This window comes from Bactrocera tryoni, chromosome 1, assembly GCF_016617805.1.
Source record: "Bactrocera tryoni isolate S06 chromosome 1, CSIRO_BtryS06_freeze2, whole genome shotgun sequence".
Taxonomy (NCBI): Eukaryota; Metazoa; Arthropoda; class Insecta; order Diptera; family Tephritidae; genus Bactrocera; species Bactrocera tryoni.
Window position 1 is genome coordinate 46113727 of NC_052499.1, and position 16691 is coordinate 46130417.

At 34.0% G+C, this 16691-nt stretch overlaps 2 protein-coding genes across 6 annotated transcripts in view; both read left to right on the plus strand.

Annotated features, from left to right (window-relative positions):
- The first annotated feature begins 2226 nt into the window (after window positions 1–2226).
- LOC120769743 lies at window positions 2227–6705 on the plus strand. Its single transcript, XM_040096939.1, has 5 exons — window positions 2227–2254; window positions 3283–3486; window positions 4223–4365; window positions 4485–4630; window positions 5925–6705. Exons 1-5 carry the CDS (start codon window positions 2227–2229, stop codon window positions 6034–6036), a joined length of 633 nt encoding a protein of 210 aa, XP_039952873.1. The 3' UTR covers window positions 6037–6705.
- Window positions 6706–13415: 6710 nt separating this feature from the next.
- Window positions 13416–16691, plus strand: part of LOC120782203 (bestrophin-1) — a 59017-nt gene continuing 55741 nt past the window's right edge. For 4 of the 5 annotated variants that reach the window (XM_040114392.1, XM_040114631.1, XM_040114716.1 and 1 more), the window contains exon 1: window positions 13416–13880. The gene's annotated coding sequence lies outside the window, so the exon portion shown is untranslated. Of the gene's footprint in view, window positions 13899–16691 lie in introns of all 5 variants that reach the window. The other variant, XM_040114473.1, reaches the window with a different exon arrangement.

The window sequence follows — 16691 nt, forward strand, 5'->3', positions numbered from 1 at the left end:
GCTTTACTGGTTGATTATCGTAAACATTTAATTTTACATACCTCCAGAAAAATAATCTAGAGGCATTAAATCGCATAATCTTGGCTGTAATTTTACTGGACCGTTTCTCGAAATTAACTAGCCTCAAACTTGGCACTCAATGTGTTCATGTTTAAATGTGACACATGAAGCGCCGCACCGTCTTTTTGGAAATAGAGATCGACTCATCGAATGAGAGAAAAAATTCGAAAATGATAATAATCTCCACGATAACGCTCCGTATTGATGGTAACGGCATTTCGTGCCTTATTTCAAAAGAAAGAAAAAACAATTACATTTCCTGAACCACAAACGGATTTAACTCAACCCAATAGCGACAATTTTGTTTGTTGTCAAAGCCATTAATCCAGAAATGACCTTTCTCTGAGAAGATGATGAGATTTGTTGATGAATTTTGATGAAAATCGTCGTTGGCTTCTATCATTTACAGCATTCTATCAACAAAGGGTAAACACTATCTTTTACGGCAGGCCTTACTTAGTACACTGACAAAATTTGACACTAATCCGTAAACAAACTTGGCCGCCACGAGCTGTCAAAGTCTCGTCATCCCTATTGATATTCGCTGTACCATTTGTGCAATGTTTTATTACAATAATAATTTCCGTAACCTCATTGGCTCTAGGTTTAAAAACTGTAAAAATAAATAATCATGTTGAAAATTTGAGATTTTGTTACTGTGAAGTAGGCGTGACTTTCAGAAAAGTTCCACCCATTTTCTTAATGTACGTTGGGAATATCAGGATGTAAGATGGGAATTTCAGGATAAAACACCAACTTTGGTTAAAATTGATGGAGTAGTTCTCGAGGTATCGGAGTTCACTTTAAAGTGGCCGGTGTTAGGTTTATTGTCCAACTTTGATACCAGCTCCTATGAAATTCTTCTGTACTATATAGGAGTTTTTTTGATTCTAAATAACATATTTAGTGAGTTATCGCTTTGCATAAAGATAATATGATGAGTGGTCACCATCCAATTTCACCCATTTTCAGTTATCATATTTTATGTTTAAAAATATTTGTTTGAGCAGCACGTTGTTTCACATTTTAATAAAAAAATGTATTTAAAATGATAATAAAATCGAAGTTCTCCGACTTTTTTTAACGACTAAACATTATTGCTATTAATATGAATGTTATACCAAGCAAGTATGTTCTAAAATTGGTTTACATTTAAATACACACATCGTCCCCTAAAATGCAAAATAGCGTAACATCACATTTCATAAGTTTACAGGTGAAGGTAAAACGATATAATAGAAACGACTCATATTGAAAAAAATTTGAGTTTTGGTTATAAAATGGTTATATATTGGTTATAACTGACAGAGGCAGCTGATTGTATGTACATACCTGCGCATCATCAGGTTAGCACAGCCCCTATCAGCTTTATATAATTGCTTTTGTAGTTGTTTTTGTTAAGATGCAGCAAAATTATTTTACTCTATTTTTATGATCTTCGTATACACCATCACTGGCAAAGAGAACATGTGAAAGAAAGATCCCGTTATTTGGTTTTTGCTATTTTCTATTATTTTTCATGGAGAAGTGTGCTGTATTTTTGCGTCATCAGGTTAGCACATGCAAATTCTTTTCAGTTTATCTTCAACAGTTGAATGCGTATTGCAACCAATTTTTTTGTACTGCTAAAGTAAACTATTCGCTTTAATGTGGGTAAAGGAAAATCCCTATCTGTTGAGGAGAGATCCAAAATTGAAGCTTACAAGGAAGCAGGGATGTCAATAAGTTCAATATCCAAAAAAAATGGGCAGAAGTCGTAAAGTTATATCAGCATTCCCCAGCAATAAATTGAATTATGGCAAAAATAGCAAAGGAGGGACTAATAGAGTGATTTCCGCTGCTGATAAGAGAGCAATTTTGAGAGAAGCCTCAAATTCTCACGCCTCGACCGCAAAGATTAGGGCAAATGTTAATGTTAAAGCGAGCTTATCTACAATTCAAAGAGTGATACGTAGTGCTCCACATTTAAAAAACTGAAATTAAAGAAAAAACCCCACTAAACGTTGCTAGAAAGCACATGACATGGAATTCTGATTGGCGCTACGTTGTCTTCTCGGATGAAAAAAATTTCATTTGGAAGGTCCGGACGGATACAACTACTACTTCCATGATCTTCGCAAAGAGCAACATCAGTTGGATCGCCTTCATAGTAGGGTGGGGGGTGTGATGGTGTGGGGCGCCATCTCCTATTACGGTACGTGCGAGTTACAGTTTTTAACTACAAATGTGAATGCAAGCACTTACAAAAACGTACTTGAAATAGCTTTTCCCCATTTCCAAAACGTGTTCGGAGATCTGCCGTGGACTTTCCAACACGACAATGCCCCGATCCACACTGCCCGGGTGGTTAAGCCATGGATTGAGGACCAAAATGACCGTCTAATGCAGTGGCCGCCTTATTCACCCGACATCAATATAATAGAAAACGTATGGGGATGGCTGGCTCGTAAAGTTTACGAGTCTGGGAAACAATATTCCAACAAAGAGGAGCTAATTGAAGGCAACAAGGACGCTTGGTCCACCATTTCACTTAATTATATTGGAAAATTATATGAATCGCTTCCCAATCGAATCTATGAGGTAATCCTCAACAAGGGAGGATCGGCACATTATTAATTTTTGTATAAAAATGTTAAAATTACTATATGTAACACTTCATAAAAAATTTCATGGTTAAAAAACTTTTCAACAATGAAAAAAAAAGCATGTGTGCTAACCTGATGACCAAATTTGAATTGTTAATTTTTATGTTATTTTTCGAAAAAAAAACAAATAAATATATTACAAAAATAAAAAACCAGTATTTTTTGTTTTTTTTTTAACTCGGAATTAAATGGGCCATAAACAAAAATATTTTTATTAATTTTAAAAACTTTAGCGCTTTATGTTTCGAACCTAAAGCACTTACAAGAGGGTATGTGCTAACCTGATGATGCGCAGTGTATATGTATTATGTTGTAGTGAAACGCAATAAAAAACATAATTTCGATTATTTTGATGAAATATGGTTTTGTGTTTTAGGTGACGATATGTTTGTGAGAAATAAATTTTTCTCAAATTATTAAAATTATTACCAACTCTTGACCTCGAATTCAAATTAGAAACATTTGTTTTCATATTCACAAAAAAGTTCATTATTAATTAATTTTTCAACGGCAAAGCTAAAAAAAAATATTTCACATATTTAATTTGTTCTCTCCTCTCTTTTTCTACTTCAAACAGACTCTGAGGTACACTTGCAGTGCGATGTGATTCAATGTTATGGACGTTGCATGGATGATGAAGATTGCAAACAAATCGCTTTGGCTGGTGCGGGTGCGGGTGCGGTTGGCTTTAGCAAAGGTGGCAATGCTAAATTGGGTCCAAATGAGGAGGGTTCTTTAGCGGGCACCACTGTGTTTGTGCTGGATCCTTCGCAGGCGCCATGTAAGTAGCATAGCTTATAAATTAGAGCGCCAAAAGAAGTTAGAGCGAAGTTAAACTTACCCAAAAATGAAGACACACTTGAACAATTCCAATCATGTTCTTATCGTCTAAACTTCTTAAATAGTCATAAGCAGGCAAATTAATTTCAAGCTGTAAAAGCTAAGAAGATTTCCTTTCATTCATTAAGCTTACGTTTAACGCAGACAGACAGACAAGGCTAGACAGTTAGAAGTAAAAGGAACTTCCACTAGGTCTCAGTCTGGTAATAAATATAAGAGAGTACTCTTCTTTGCAAAATCATCAACTTTATAGTTTCCAGCAAGTTCTTAAAGTCAGAAATTTTTATGAGTTTTATCTAGAACTCAATGTATTCGATATTGCGGTTTAGCTAGCCCAGTTTCGGGAACTTAGCCTTGCGCCAGCGGTATGGATGCATACCTCCTTAAAGCTACATCTGGAAGAAGTAGATCTGCTAACTGCTTATTAGCATCAAGTGGTTAAGAGACCTAAAACTAGAAATGCTAAGGCATCAAAAGTGATATTCAGTGTCGTTATTATTGTTTTTGTTGGTGCATCGCAAATATTAAGGCCCAACAAAGACGCTCTAAAATTGTTTGCGTTCAACTTTGGTTTCAAGTACTTTTTATGAACAAATCAAATAAAAAACTATGTTTTTGTTTTATTTTTATTTATTAATATATTAAAAAAAAATTAATCCACTTCTCCACCTTTCCAGTGGTCACCAGCACATGTGAGGACACCATCAACCCACCATGGCTGCTCTGGTTGGCCATTACTCTCGGCGTACTCTTCCTCATCATGTTGTTGATGAACATTTTCCTTTGCACCGCAATGAGTTGTAGTTGTGCGAACACCGAGGTAATTATCAAAACTAACAACAACAACAACATATTCATTCATACCAAAGTTCGAAATTTAACCAATGTGTATCATTATTTATTTTTTCCCCCCGGCCGTTATTGTTGTCACTAATCTAGATCATCGAAAAAGAACCATCTATCATTGAAGAATACGATCCGTACAGAAGTTGGCACGGTAGCCAGTATGGATCGCGTTACTCACTGCATGGGCGTGATGCGCATAAAGGCTACACAAGCGGTGGCTCGACGATACACTCGAATAGGTCTGATAGATACTAAGTTCGCTCAAAGAACATTTTTTTACAAAAACAAAATTACAACAAAAACAAAATAATAATGCATTAAATTATGTATGTGTATGTTTATGTGCTAGTATGTGTTAGATAACACGAGCAGACAAAGGCAACAACAAAAGCAAGAAAATCAAAACAACAAGGAGTTGACAAGTGCATGCCAGAACACAATTTTCAAAAATTTCGGAAATTTTGAAAAAAAAAATTAATTAACTTTATTGTTTTTTGATAATTTTTATTTTAATGGTTTTTTATGATTTTTTTTAAATCTATTTATCATTGTACTGTTTTTAAAGTTTAATGTTTTTAAATTTTTTCAAATTTGTTTTTAAATACATATTTTTTAACTAATTTTTTATCTTATTTTTGTTTTTAATAATTTTTTTCATAATTTTTGTTGAATTTTAATTTATAATTATTTATTTTTGATAAATGTATTTTAATTTAATTTTATTTAAATATTTTTTTATATTTTTTTTAGTTTTTTTTTTTTCAAGTTTTTTTTTGAATAATTTTTTTCATAACTTTTTGTTTAATTTTAATTTATAATTATTTATTTTTGAGAAATGTTACCATATTTTGTATATTAATTTAATTTTGTTTTAATATATTTTTTTATATTTTTTTTAATTTTAATTTATAATTTTTTAATTTTTAAAAAATTGTCACTGCCATTTGGGCCACCGACAAGCAACACATATACGAAATACCACAGAGTACAGTGAAATACTACAAAATCCAATACGCCACAATGTATGTTTAGTTGTATGTGTATGTGTTAATAATAATGTAATATTTAACTGTTTAACAACTACCATAATTTTAGAGTACAAATACTAATGTAAAATTAAAACAAAAAATCTGGCAACTATTAGCAGTTGTGCTGTAACTAACCAACGGGCACATAGTTCAATATTTTTCACTCAAATTGTTTTCGCTCAAAATATTTTACACTCAAAATGTAACTATTGCTCTAATGTACACAAATCTTACTGCAACTCAATCCGCAAAAACTGTAATTTATTTTTCATATTTGTTAATAAATTATATTTTATTTCTTATTTTATTTTTAAACTCCAAAAAATATTATACCAAAGTGGTAGCCACACTTTACACGCCCACTGTACTGTCACTCAATTATTTGTCTCACTTGTCCATTACTAAAACTGTCTGTTAACAATTTTGTTTTTACTTCTTGAAAACTTTGTGCGAACAATTTACAATAACAACAAATAGTTCTTTTAAAAATTGTGTATTCTTGAAGGTCGATTCCCATTGATAACGACAATTACGCAATTGTACATTCACGTCCCGGCTCTAGACAAACCGGACACGCGCAAGGACACCGCTCCCGCGGACCACCCAGTAATATGTAACACAAATAATGAAAATAATAATTATTATAATGCTAATAACACTTACTATTAAGTACAATTCTAAGATTGTTTGTTGGAAAGTAAAATTAATTACTTAAAAAAATCAAAGAAAATTGTAAATAAGCTAGTTTCAGCGCTCTAACCTCAAACTCTACACACAGTCTCATTTTGGCCTTGAACGCTTTACGATATTAACGAGTGCACTCAAGCTTTGCTGAGCGGCGATGCTCTCAAAGTTTTGAGTGCGAATTAATTTTCATCCAAAAACAATTAAAAGCAAACTAAAAACCGTTACTTCTCCATATTAGTAATAAATATTCGAAATTCAAACTTTTGCACTGCACTATAACTTCTATGTCCTCGAAAAAAACTCAGAAAAAAAAACAAAAAACTCAAATCTGTCTCAATATGCGCTACTGTATTATACTTGCGTCTTTTTGCTACTTCTACTTATATATAACCCTACATAAGTTAAGTTAAGTACGAAATTTATCAATATTAACCCAGTGTATTATTTTTTCCTTAAATAACGAAAGATAAAATTAAGTCATTAGTTAAATAAGCGCGAACTATAAATTCTCAAAAAGCGATTGGCATTAAGACAAATTTTGCAAAATGTTAAAAAAAATTTGAAATAAAATATACAAAAATTTGCATGCCTTATAAATATATGCCTAATATAATCTATATTTAATAAAAATAATAATTTACAAAAATATTTTATACAAACCTTGTTGACGAAAAGAGTGTATGTAATTATGTACGTAAATATGTATGTATTAAAATAAATTAATCAAAAATAAAATATAAACTAATTGGAAATCTTGACTATTCTTTATTTCATTTTGGCAAGGAAAGTGAAGTGGTACAGCTGGAGTTATTTGCTATTTCTCAAAACATCACTGCTGTGACGGTAGGCTTTACTGTTTATCGTGGATGAAGGCAAAAAGTAAATAAAATATAATAAATCTCTAAAGTATTCCCCTTGCAATGACTTACGATTGTTAAAAAATGAAATCAACAAATGATAGACTTTAAACTTCGGCAAAAAGGTGAAAGGATAACAATCGTCTTTAGCATCTTATTAACTTATACGTGTATTACAGGTCACATACTCATTTATTCTCATTACTACATTTTGTCTGAAATCTGAGATATTGATATTAAAATCAACCTTGTTAACTAAAATTAAGATATATTATGTGATATAAACTTAACCAAAGAGATACAAGTACATATATGTACTCGTATAGGGTATGTGAGAAAAAATTCAACCAATGAAACCGATATCATTATATAATATAATCGGTCTAGATCCCGATTTAAGTCATAAAGCACATTGTGTTTATGTAAAGTTTGAAATATCACATATCTTGACCGATATAAACGGCTTAAAGTGAGTCGGAAAGTGGAAAATTATTATCTCTATCAGAAGGTCTGGCTAAATTGTGCTAACTAGTGGCATTACTGAAATACATTCGGAAGTATGTTTCTTTCAAGTTTATTATAATTTCAACTATAATAAATAATAATAATAATGTTTCCATACAATTTTATGAAGAAAACTTTAACCATTACTGCATTACACTTCCAGTAATATAGATCCCCAGATTGAATTGGAAATTTTTAGATGCAAGATGCCATACCTTAAAAATCCACTGTCGGAAAGGGACCGAAAAGGTTTTCCTGAGCAATTTTGGTTGATTTAGTTTAAGAATTTAAGGTTGTCTAAGGGCTATGTACATTAAACCTTCTAGACGGACGGAGAGACAGTCACCCAGAGTTCAGCTCATCTCATTATCTTGATAATTTGTATTCCTATACATATATAATTTTATCTCTATCTCGATTAGGTTTAAGCTACGCTACTCCCGTAACATTTCATTTTGCTATTGCTACCGCTCTCACTTTGACGGGAGCCGTAGCAGAGCCATAGCATAACAATGCAAAAGTACTATACATGCTCTGCTCTGCTCGAAGTTTTGTTAGGTAAAAAGCTATAGCTGTAGCAATTGTCAAAAATTAAGTACTGTGCTCTGCTTTGGCTGTCAATGAGACACGGAGGTTACATCATTTAATTTCGTTAGACAATGTTTTAAGAGATCCGTCCAATCAATCGTGTCTCTTGATAAGTTATCTCATGTTATTCTTCAAGCTGTTAATTATAACCTGAACAGGGTATATGTACGTATATTAAGTTTGTCACGATGTTTGTAACACCCAGAAAGAAGCGTCGGAGACCATATAAAGTAGATATATAAATGATCAGTATGGTCGATTTAACCATGTCCGTCTGTCTATCTGTCCGTCCGTCCGTCCGTCCGTCCGCCTGTATATATACGAACTAGTCCCTCAGATTTTCAGATATCCTTTTGAAATTTTGCAAACGTCATTTTCTCTTCAAGAAGCTGCTCATTTGTGGGAACGGCCGATATCGGATCACTATAACATATAGCTGCCATATAAACTGAACGATCAGAATCAAGTTCTTGTACGGAAAACTTTCACATTTGACAATGTATCTTCACCAAATTTGGTACAGATCAGTTTCTAAGGCAACAATGTAATCTCCGAAGAAATTGGTTAATGTTTTTTCTTGTTTTTATTAATAATATTATAGATTTCTGGTAAGGCTGTGTTTCAAAGTTGTGGTTTAAAATATATAAAAATGTATTATTCAAGTTCAGTTTTAATGAGGAAACGCTGTAGCTGTACACCTACCTTTCGCAGCTACATTTTTGTCCTTTGTCGGTTCAGAAAGATGTGCAAAGAAATTTCGAATAAGCTCAAATGCTCAAAAAAAATGTTTTGAATGTCTCTTGGCATATACAGAATTTTAAAACTATTTTCAATATTGCACTCAAAGAAAAAACCCGAAAAACTGCAACAGAAATATACCACTATCTCCCGAAGAGACCCAAAAAAGAGTTCCATTGAGATTCCATATGAAATTCAAGACGAATATAATGTCCAAATATCCAATAAAACCATTTCCCACTGTTTGGTCGTATGTGGACTTCACGGCAGGGCATCACGCAGGAAATTACTTCTGACTTAGATTCAAAGGAAACGGCGCGTAAACTTTGCCAACTCTTATTGGTCTTGGTCAACAAATCAGTGGAGGTATGTCCTTTGGAGCGTTGTAACAAAAATTTGTCGCAAAGGTCTTGATGGTCGAAGGTACATACATATGTTGCCCGTCCAATCAATCAAGAATTTGATCCTCGCTATGTTTCGCGTGTGTGAAGCATGGTGGAGTATAAATGGTGCGGTTTTTTACCTGGAATGATGTTGGTCCACTCCGTAAGATTGATGGAATTTTCAACAAGGAGAAATACGTCGACATCCTAAAAATTGTCATGTAGCCATGAGCTGAGGAAACTTTGCCTGTTATATGGAAATTCCAACAAGATAAGGATCCAAAGTAGTCGCCGAAGTTGACACAAAAGTGTTTTGATGGATATTCCATCAATATTTTGGAGTTTCCTTCGTTCAGCCCACACTTGAACACCAGCGGTATGCTGTCAGAGTCTGACAACGTCAATTCGCAGTGAATGTGAAGTCATATTGAAGTATAAGGGTTAAGCAATAAAATACTGACTGAAAGTAAGCACATTTTTTTATTACATTTATTTTTTCTTATAAAATATTTTCGTTTCTAATTAGTTGTCAGATCTCAAAAACAAAACACTCATTATACAGTAGACGAAGCGCTTAAAATATTTATTTGAGTTATATAAGAAAATATGGCTTGTACAAAAAACTGAGCTTACAGCGATCACCATGGGGGCTAATGAGAAAAAGCTTTTAAATCTTCTGCGTAAACTTTTAATTTCGGATGAAACTTAACTATCTATTCTTCTATTTCAATCCCACCAAACATATAAAAAGTCCTCCCAGATCCTAAGTCCTAGCGTTTCCGCTAGCACACGGTAATTCGACTACTACCCGCAAATGGATATTGGATTCATCAGGTTATTTTATTTTTTGCATTAACTCGCGCGCCATTCATACAAGGTGTATTCCAAAGTAAACAGGAATCTAGCGCCCCCTGGTGGCACCATCTATATGTCGATTGATGCGTTAGAATCTGTTATCTTTATCGATTTTCCAGTGAGAATTTCATAGCATTTCATTGATTGGAAGTGAAGTTATTGCGTTTTAAGTGTCAGTATGTTTGTGTTATCGGTGCGAAAATGAGCTGCCAACAAAGAGCCAACATTAAATTTTGTTTTAAAATTGGTGAAACTTTTACCGAAACGTTTCAATTGATGAAACAAATTTATGGAGATAATTGCCTATCCCGTAGCTGACTGCACGAGTGGTTTCAACGTTTTCAAAGTGGTCGTGAGGACATAAATGACGATCAACATGTGGGCCAATCAAAATCCGTGATCACCGGAAATCAAAATCCGTTATCACCGGAGATTCCATCGAAACTGTGCGTGAATTCATCAAAAATCAGCCGAAATCTTCATTGAAATTCATGGAAATGGAATTGAGCATCTCCAAGACATCGATTTATCGATCGATCGATTTATTCGAAGGACGATTTGATCAAAAATCACATTTTAACCATTAACCACTTCCCGCATTCATCTGATATGGCACCGTGCGACTTCTTTCTTTTCGGAAAAATGCATTTGCCCATGATAGGAAAGCGTTATACAGACGTAGAGGCCATTCAAAACGCTTGTCCGGCCATACTGGCGGTCATACCGGCCAACGAGCTAAAACACTCGTTCGACATGCTTTTGGTGCGGGCAAAAAGCTGTATTGAAGCAGACGGAGACTATTTTGAATAAATAAATATAAAATGAAATTAATTGATTTTGCTGAAAAATCTTTTGTTCTGTTTTTTTTTTCTTTAAGTCCTGTTTACTTTGTAAAGCTAATTGTACATCGATTTTTATTTTGTATTCAGCCAGATTTTAGTGGTTCCCAATTGTTTTAATTTTTTTGTAATGTTTGCTCCTGAGCTATCGGATTCAACGATCCCTTTCGCAATTCGGCAATTGCCTTTACAGAGCGTGGTGTATCGTTGATATCAAAATTATTGGAACAGAATCGACGAATCCAAAATCGCCTACAATTGCCTGTTGCAATATCGGGACGGTAAACACTATTTAGATCCCTAGCCGCCTGGTTTGTGTTTTTATCTCTATTGAAGAAAAATTTGAAATTATGATATTTTCTCTTTCGAAAAATGCTGAGTCAAGCAATCACAAGACTGTCTGCGAAAGTTTTAGTACGAAATCTTATCTTTATATCGCCATATTTGTATAGCGTAACCCGATTGCACTTATACAACATAAGGCCCGGATTACTAAACCTTCTATTGAAGAAGTAATGTATTTATTTTTTCTAGAACTTATAATTACATATTACACATATCACTGTTACCTACTTAAATCAAACAAAAAAAAATCATTTTATGTATTTTTTATATTATTCTTATAAATAATTAAAAAAAAAATTGTTGTTATATTATCTTCTACTTTTCTTTATAAAGCCCTTTTTGTGTAAGAAAGTATTTTTAATTTGCATTAATATCGGGTTTTCCTGTAAATCTTTGCCAACAAGCTCTGCGGTTTTTGTGTTTTAATTTTAAACAACAACTAAATACGAACGAAAAATTTAAAAACAGCATTGAGTTGTAAAAACTTGAACGTCTGAAATTTAATTAGCAACAAAACAGTGATAAATGCTTCGCAAATGCATTTGCGCAACAATTACTCAGCTTCAATGTGAGACGCTCCACAATGCTAACACTATTGACATTCGCATTTAAATTCGTACGAGTATGCTATATAATGTACATACATATATTTAAGTTAGAGTATTCACTGTATATGTGTATGTATGTTCTTGCATAATTGCACTTCTAAGAAACGATGAATAAGATTCGTTCTTCTTTATACTCGGTTGTCTAAGCTTCACTCTGTGTACTAATTTGGCTGAGTTCCTATTCCACATTGATTTTGTTCATATAAACTAATAATTTAGCACCGAAAAGTTGTTGTTGCTCTAAGAATTTAGAAGCATTTCATTTTGCAGTAATTTGAAAGTGGTTGCGTTGCCAACTATGCCCCAATTTAGCTCTCTTCTTTGATTATTAAATGATAATAACTTCCGTTTGTTGCGGCGACATCTAGCGGTGGCTAGCACATATGCGTCACATTTGAATTAATAAATAATGCCTTATTGTTGTTTGTTAGATAACAAATGTCTACGAAATATCTCAAAAAGTTTCCAACACAGAAGGAGCAAACAAATAATCATATATGAAAGTATATAGAAATGTATATTAGGGTGCTTTTTTTATTTGAACTATTAATTTTTTTTACTCCCGTCACGAAATTTCCTTAGAAATACTCTAAAAAAAAACCCCTGAAAAATTTTAGCCCTAAATATTAACATTAAGAACTGGACCAAGGCCTGTAAAAATTTTCCATAGAAAATACACTACAATCTTGACTTTTTTCTTTAAATTCTTACCGATCAGAGATATTTTATGGCATCGCTTTGACTTTAGACAGATATTTCTCAGAATTGTTCACTCTACAAAAGTGCCCAGAGCAACAAAGTCGTAACTTACACCGAGGCTCTAAACCTGATTTTTCCATGAAAACCGCATTTTTTTGTACATATCTCGTAAATGACAAGAGCTATAGAAAAAATGTTCATCTAAAACTTGTAGGAAATTTTATTTGCTACAAAAAAGATCCATGGTCAAAATCGCTATCATTAATACTTCTCGAGATATTCGACTTTTTAAGTACATTTACGAGATATGTGCAAAAAAAATGCGAATTTCATCGAAAAATCAGGTTTAGAGCCCCGTACTTCCTTGCCGGTACGAGTACATATATATATATAAGCCCCAATTTTATATATGGATATCGACACAAGGATTTAAAAAACACTACCATAATAACAAAGTTAATATCCTAGTACCTAAGGATTTGAAAAGAATAATTTCAAAAGCCTCCCTTACTTAGTATTTTAATATTACAGCTAGAGTGAAATTGAAAATAAATGGATTTTTTTTGTTTTCATATTAAATTTCGAGATAAGATAAATAACTCGTTGAAAAGCTTTAACATTTTCTGGTTGTAATAAATATTTATTTCCATATTAAGGGTTATATTTAAACGAAAAGTATTCAATCCAATCAGTCTCAATACCAATCAGTCACACATAATGTACACTTACACTCAATTAAATAAGAAAAAAAAAATAATTTAAGTTTTGCCTTATCTTCACTGCAAGCAGTGTGTCAAAATTACAAATCGAGTCATACACGGGTTAAACACTCCATAAGCAGCCTTCCGCAATAGCTTGCAAATGCTTGCGAGTCAGTCAGCTGGCGTTGCCAATCGAGTGCGGATGCGAGTAGCGGTTGGGTAAAGTGTTCAAAGTGTTTTGGAATTAAATTATTTGTGTGTGGTGTTTTGGCGAGTGTCGTCCGGCGTTCGTTTCGTTGGCACTGTTGCCGCTATTTGTGTGTGTAAATGTATATATTTGAGTGAATAATATAGAAATACATAAGCAAGTGTTTGAAATTGCCATTCTGTGTGTAAATAAGTGCGCGTATGAAAATATTAAAACCCGAAAAATATTACTAATAAGAAAAGAGGCAGCAAAGCAAAGCAAACAACGCACAAAAACATTCTCTACTTGTGAATTGCCAACAACAACAAGCGCACGTCTGCTGAGTCGTACGTAGGGAGAGCAGCGGAACAGGAGACACAATGGCAACTGCAAATATTGCATCCACTCTGCGCTGCCGCTACCTATGACATTCGGTTTCGTACCTTTATTGCCGCTGCAGTGACAAGCACGTGAGTGTGTGTGCATGTGTGAGTTTGTTTGTGTTTTCATTTGTATTTGGCGACTTTTGAACCTCTCTCACGAATGTGCTATTGCTAGCATTCTACTTCTACTGCAACTGTTGTGTTCTGTTACCTGAAGTAGTGGATTTGTATTGGATTAACTTGATCTTCGCGTGTTTTGGGGTTTTTTGCGGATATTTGGTTTATTTATTCCACCTCGTGAGTGGCAGATTTTTTATTGCACATCGTAGCTTCTTCTTTACAAACAGAATGTGAATATGCTAAATTGTGAAATTAATAACATACAAACAACAAATAACTTGATTGGAAATCGGCTATTTAAATGCAAAGCAAACAAAGAATAAAGAGAAAGTAAAGAATAAAATAAAAATATTTTGAATTCAAGCAGAAAGTGTGTCGCGTGTTTTTAATTATCTCCGTAAATGCTTGACTCCTATTTACTTTCTTCTACTGTATTTTATTCGTAATCCTAAATGTTATGCGCTACAAGCGAATTCTATTTAGGTTGCCACCTTCGTTGTACATTCAACTAACTTCACTTCCTCCGTCAGCCGCTCCCTCCCTTTTGTGGCGGTTTTTATGTTCCAAACGGTTCGTCACATTTTGATTTGAGTCGTGATTGTGCTCTGTATTGATTTTCGTCAACGAATTTATGGTTAATACATATGTACATAGTTGCAAATAATTGTGCTATTTTGAAACTCGCATTATACAAATAGACACATAAATACATGTACAAGTATATCTGTCTGTTTGTGTGTGCGTTCTACTTCTGCTGCCTATTGTCATAAATATTTAAATTCTTAGTTTGCAAAAGTTCCAATTGCGATACAAGAATTTAATGCAATGTTGAGCGACAGAGCCGGCGTGACTATTGGATTTCCGCTGGTGTGCGTTACAGTGGGACGCAAGGGATAAAAACACGTACAAAATTAGATTTTAATTTTCATAATAGGTTGTCAAAAAAGTCTTGCGGTATTATCGCTAGTTGGCGCTGAAAGCGCGTAGTTCTAGTTTTATTCGTCGCATTGGGTCATGCTATACCTTTTTGGACAGCTCATTTCACGCGCTAACATGTGTTTGATTGATTGTCGTTTCTTTTAAGTCGTTCGTGAGTTATAGCGTCGCAAACATGGAGCAAAATAAAGAGAAAATACGGCATATTTTACAGTATGTACTACTGCGATAAAGGCAAAAAAGCATCTCAAGCCGCCAATAAAATTTGTGCAGTTTATGGACCCGATACAGTTTCCATTTCCACCGCTGGCAACGATGGTTTCAACGTTTTCGTTCTGGTGTAGAGGTGGTCGAAGATGCGCCACGCTCCGGAAGGCCTGTCGTCGAAAATTGCGATAAAATCGCTGAATTGGTCGAAAGAGACCGGCATAGTAGCAGCCGTAGCATCGGTCAAAATTCATTTCAATTTCAATAAAAAAAAAATAAATTCAATAAAAATACTGCAAGACTTTTTTGACAACCCATTATTTATATTTTCTTACAATCAAATTGTTGACTATATAAGTTGAAATAAAAAACAAGAGTACACTGCTGTGTTCATTCGAAAAACGGACTATGAAACACCCAGTTTACCTCTTAGTTCAAATCATTTCTTTAGATGAGATTTTGTATCTTAATGTATTGAATAACTCAAGAAGGCAATATTTATGGTTTTTTGAAAATAATTTATCGAACAAAAACTCGTCTCGTTGATATTAATTTTTCGATTCGTGTGTGTCTTCCGTCTATCTAGTTGGTGGCTTTTTTATCTGGAAACAGGCAGGTAGTTTGATGAATTTTTCTATGCTAAGTTGATCAGCCTCAACCCATTTGGGAATGTTTCATCATGGATATTGAATTTGCTAACCGTTGTGCCAAAGATTCCTTCATTGCCCACACTGGCGTTAAAGTCGGCAAGCACGATTTTGACGTTGTAACGATGGCAGCTCTCATAGGTGCGTTGCAAGCCCTTATAGAAGATGTCTTCGGTCAGATCGTCCTTTTCTTCCGTCGAAGCGTGGGGGCAAATGAGCCATATATAGCCAAACATTCATGTTTTTTTTAATGTGGCAGATCCCAAACCCAGTCCACAATCCCGGGGAGGGATGTTTCGCCTTTTCACTTTAGCTCGCATTCAAACGGGTGTTTTTTAGCTACATATAGGATACTTGGTCCAAGACCAGATGCCGTATGTAAAAGAATCGTTTCAGGCCTCTCCTAAGTAAATGGCAATGGATAATTTTTAGGCAAGAACAGAAACTTCAGAGGGCGTTTGGCCTTTTAGAATTTCGCTCCTGCAAATCCTATTTTTTAACATATGTTTGAACGCTATAAAAAATTATTGATACCAACTCCCGATTACTAGGGTAATATTCTTCTTCAAAAGAGTCTTTATAACTAATGATGATTCTTGGAACTCATGGATAATAAAAACAGGTTTTAAGCTACTTAACAGTTGCTGGAAAAGAAGTATAATTTTAGCGAAAAAAGTTAACTTAAAACTGGAGCCTTAGACCATCATTCACAATTTGCTAAACCCAAATCACTGTGCAGCATATTTCCGCGCGCAATATTGTAGCTGTCAGCTAGTTCATTACATGCTATGAGTCATTTGCAGTAGCAATCGCTTAAGAGCGTAAATCAAAGTGAGTGCCCTACCGAGAATTGAGTGAGTTCTTCATGTTTGGTAGCGCACTACACACACACGTACACATATGGTATATGACGTATGTACCACCGACAAAAATAAATAAAGGAACAAGTGAAATGAAGTACACATGCATACATATGTATGTACAATTG

Bases quoted from the DNA above. Each gene is read 5' to 3' on its own strand.
- LOC120769743 (XM_040096939.1), top strand. From the start codon at position 2,227: ATGGTGTGGGGCGCCATCTCCTATTACG. The intron at 2,255-3,282 runs GTACGTGCGAGT...TACTTCAAACAG, and splicing joins GGGCGCCATCTCCTATTACG to ACTCTGAGGTACACTTGCAG. The intron at 3,487-4,222 runs GTAAGTAGCATA...CCACCTTTCCAG, and splicing joins GGATCCTTCGCAGGCGCCAT to TGGTCACCAGCACATGTGAG.